This window comes from Phanerochaete carnosa (genome assembly GCF_000300595.1).
Source record: "Phanerochaete carnosa HHB-10118-sp unplaced genomic scaffold PHACAscaffold_567, whole genome shotgun sequence".
Lineage (NCBI taxonomy): Eukaryota > Fungi > Basidiomycota > Agaricomycetes > Polyporales > Phanerochaetaceae > Phanerochaete > Phanerochaete carnosa.
Genome location: NW_006768194.1, coordinates 1 through 3,028, shown reverse-complemented (window position 1 = coordinate 3,028; position 3,028 = coordinate 1). Strand labels below are relative to the sequence as shown.

The 3,028-nt window shown below is 50.9% G+C and overlaps 1 protein-coding gene across 1 annotated transcript; it reads right to left on the bottom strand.

Annotated features, from left to right (window-relative positions):
* Positions 1–453: 453 nt before the first annotated feature.
* On the bottom strand, positions 454–2,973 carry PHACADRAFT_266351 (uncharacterized protein; the record flags this gene model as incomplete). The annotated part of the gene is made up of 19 exons (XM_007402928.1): positions 454–575; positions 632–850; positions 905–942; positions 992–1,077; positions 1,128–1,137; positions 1,197–1,325; positions 1,381–1,409; positions 1,460–1,550; positions 1,605–1,637; positions 1,691–1,928; positions 1,977–2,077; positions 2,126–2,166; positions 2,215–2,229; positions 2,286–2,370; positions 2,425–2,458; positions 2,514–2,572; positions 2,623–2,744; positions 2,796–2,868; positions 2,926–2,973. Coding segments are annotated over 19 exons (1,524 nt in total), but the record flags the coding sequence as incomplete, so codon positions are not given.
* Between the last annotated feature and the right edge of the window lie 55 nt (positions 2,974–3,028).

The window sequence follows — 3,028 nt, the reverse complement described above, 5'->3', positions numbered from 1 at the left end:
CAGACTACCAAGTTCTGGTTCAGCCCATTCATGTCGTCCCGTGTGTTTGATTTAACACTGCAGATATCTCTGTACCGCTGAATTCACGAATCTCCAGAATTGATCATCTCCTTTGTTGCATCACTTTCGAAATTTTGGGTGCCAGTAGTGTGGGAGTCGCTCGCCCTATTGAAAATTGTAGAAGGCACAAGCGGGAGAAGTGTTATGATGTGAAAGCCAACGTTGAATAAATTGATAAAGTCAAACCCGCGTCAAATGCACGTCCACTTTGCACTATCTTCTCTCCGCAAACTCGCATGTCGTAGCTTTCCGCCCATCATTTCCGCCCATCATTTCTGTCTATCGCAGAACATCTGGCATTATCATTATCGCTGAATAGCAATTCACGCTTCACAAACAGCCCCTATACAAAGTCTTCAACAAAAGCAGCGTACAGGAAGACTCTCCTCGAATTGAAGACGGATAACACAATACGACTACTTGACCGACAACGTAGGTCGCATCAGATGACAGCGACACCACCAATACCCTCCGTGAGTTTCGCCCTTTCTTTGACATTGTGGTTCCGAATTGCCCTAACGAATTGCCCCATAAGATTTATTGGCCGTAGAAACAAAATATAAAGACCTACAGTGCGCATACGGCGCCCAGTGCCGAACAGATAAGCGGAATAAGAAAGATTGCTGTGAGAGCTTTGATTGACGCCTCACGAACTTGTTCGCGAAGACCGTCAGGAAGCGTCGCGATGATAGTGATGCTTTGCTTGAGAGCATCGACAAGCTCAGGCGTCAAGCCCTGGACGTGTGAGAGTTCACTGCCGAGGCGGTTGTCGTAGATGGAGCCAGCAATACTGAGGAATTATATCAGCGGTTGTGCATGTGTGTAGTCAAATTTGGGGGCATACCTCAAGCCGACAATTCCTCCGAAGTACGAGATGAACGTCTGTAAGATGAAGTTCATGCCAGTTCCTTGGGGGTTCACAGACGCTTACCAGGATAGCTGACGCCCGAGTGGTCTCCTCGACCTCATCTGCCCATTCGGTCTGCACGGCAACAAAAGAGGACTGATACGAACCGCCTACTGCTGCATCGGCATTCAAAAATAGTGCTTATAACGGTGAGACATACCAAGACCAGCCTGCAAGTACATAATTAGTCTATCCATTACAGTTCATAGTAGAGAGGAGCCTGGCGCACCCCCATAAGGATCTGATAACCAACGAGCTTTGCATTGGAAGTCGAAGCGTTGGACGTGAATACCAAAGCTGAGCCAGCAACGGTTAGTAACGGCGTGATGAGCATAATGTGCCAGTATCGGCCCGTAGTCTGGCAATGAAGGCAATCAGTTAAATGCGCGATCACGTGACCGGTGAATATATACCGTGGTAATGTACGATGCCACACCAGAGGCTATACAGCACATTAGAATGGCACGGCGCGAGGGTTGAAGGTACACTTACAGACAACGAACGAAAGCATTAGTGGAAGCAGGTTGATTCCTGATTGTACGCTGCTTCCGCCGTTGACTTGGTACCACAGAGGGAGATAATACTGTCAAACGATGGGAATGAGCACAATTGTCTTCATACTTCAGAGTCGACATACCACCGAGACGATAAGAGACGTCAGCAGCCAAAACTAAAACACACGGTCGGCTTGGGCTCCAGGTGAGGTTTGGAGTAGCCACGCACCGCTTCCAATGAGGCACCGCACTGCGTCCGCCTGTGAAAAATAGAGTACGGTACTAATGCCTGCGAACCGCGGAACCCTTCCCAAACGATAAAGACAACAAGAACTACGCCAAATACGCACAGCGGCACGATAACAGATGGGCTTTTCCAGGGCTTGACGGATCCACCCCACTCGAGGCCGAGCAAGAGACACGTAGAGAAACCAAGACAGAGGAAAGTACCAACCCAATCGAGTGCACTGTGTATACATGAATCGGCGAACACGCGCGAGATGACAAGGGCGTACTAGTTGAGGCGCGAGAAAAGGCCGCGCCCGACCAGCATCGAGGTGTCTGGCTTGCGGTATGGGAGCCAAAGGAGCATGATGACCACGCTCAGGCCGCCGATCTGTGCAGTGGTGAGTACCATTTGAGAACATTACGCGGTGTGACGTACCGGGAGGTTGATGTAGAAGCACCACCTCCAAGATACATGGTCTGCTCGGATTAGCAAATGCACGTCCCTCGCTGAGCATTTCTACCCACCGGTAAATGCTCCGCCTGAGAGTGCAGAAGTCAGCATGCACCTCACTCAACGGTGAGATGCGGCCTCTTACCTAGCAGGGGGCCAACGATACTCGCTATGGCAAGCAATGCGCCAAACGCACCAAACAACGCTGGACGGTCCTCAAGCCGCGTGAACTAATCAAGCCGTGCGTGAGAACCGCCAAGAAAATGGTTGATAAGATTACGCACTGATGCAATGGTCGCAATGGAGCAGATGGTGATACTGTAGCAGCCTAGTCAGCCGTTCCGAAGTCTGAGCTTGAGTGTCAGGTACTGACCCAGCAGCCCCACACCCAGCTACTGCCCGGCCAAAGATCAATACCCGCATGGAAGGAGCCTGGGTACAGTTCGATACAGCGCACCAATGAAGCGAGTGACCTGGCTCACCGCCCCACATAACACAGACCCAGTCTCGAAGACCACGATGGAAGTGATGTAGACGGTCTTGATGGGTATCGTGTTGATCAGTTGTCCGACGCAGAGCATGAGCCCCGCTTCAGTCAAAAAATCTATAGCGTTTCATTAGGACAGAGACCGAAGGGTGAAGTGGCGGGCTTTACAAGCTGCGGCGACCCACGTGGCAAGGTCAAGTGCGTTGAAGACGGAGACGATGCGCGGCAGCGCAGTGGCTACCTGAAGGCCGTCAGTCTAATGTTCGCGGCGGCTGACGTTATAAATGAGGGCTCCTACGATGGTCTGATCGAGGTTCACAAGCAGAACTGACAGCAATAAAGAGCTTATAGAGATGTTATCAGTGGTCGCCCGAATGGTATCGTAGACGAGATACATACCT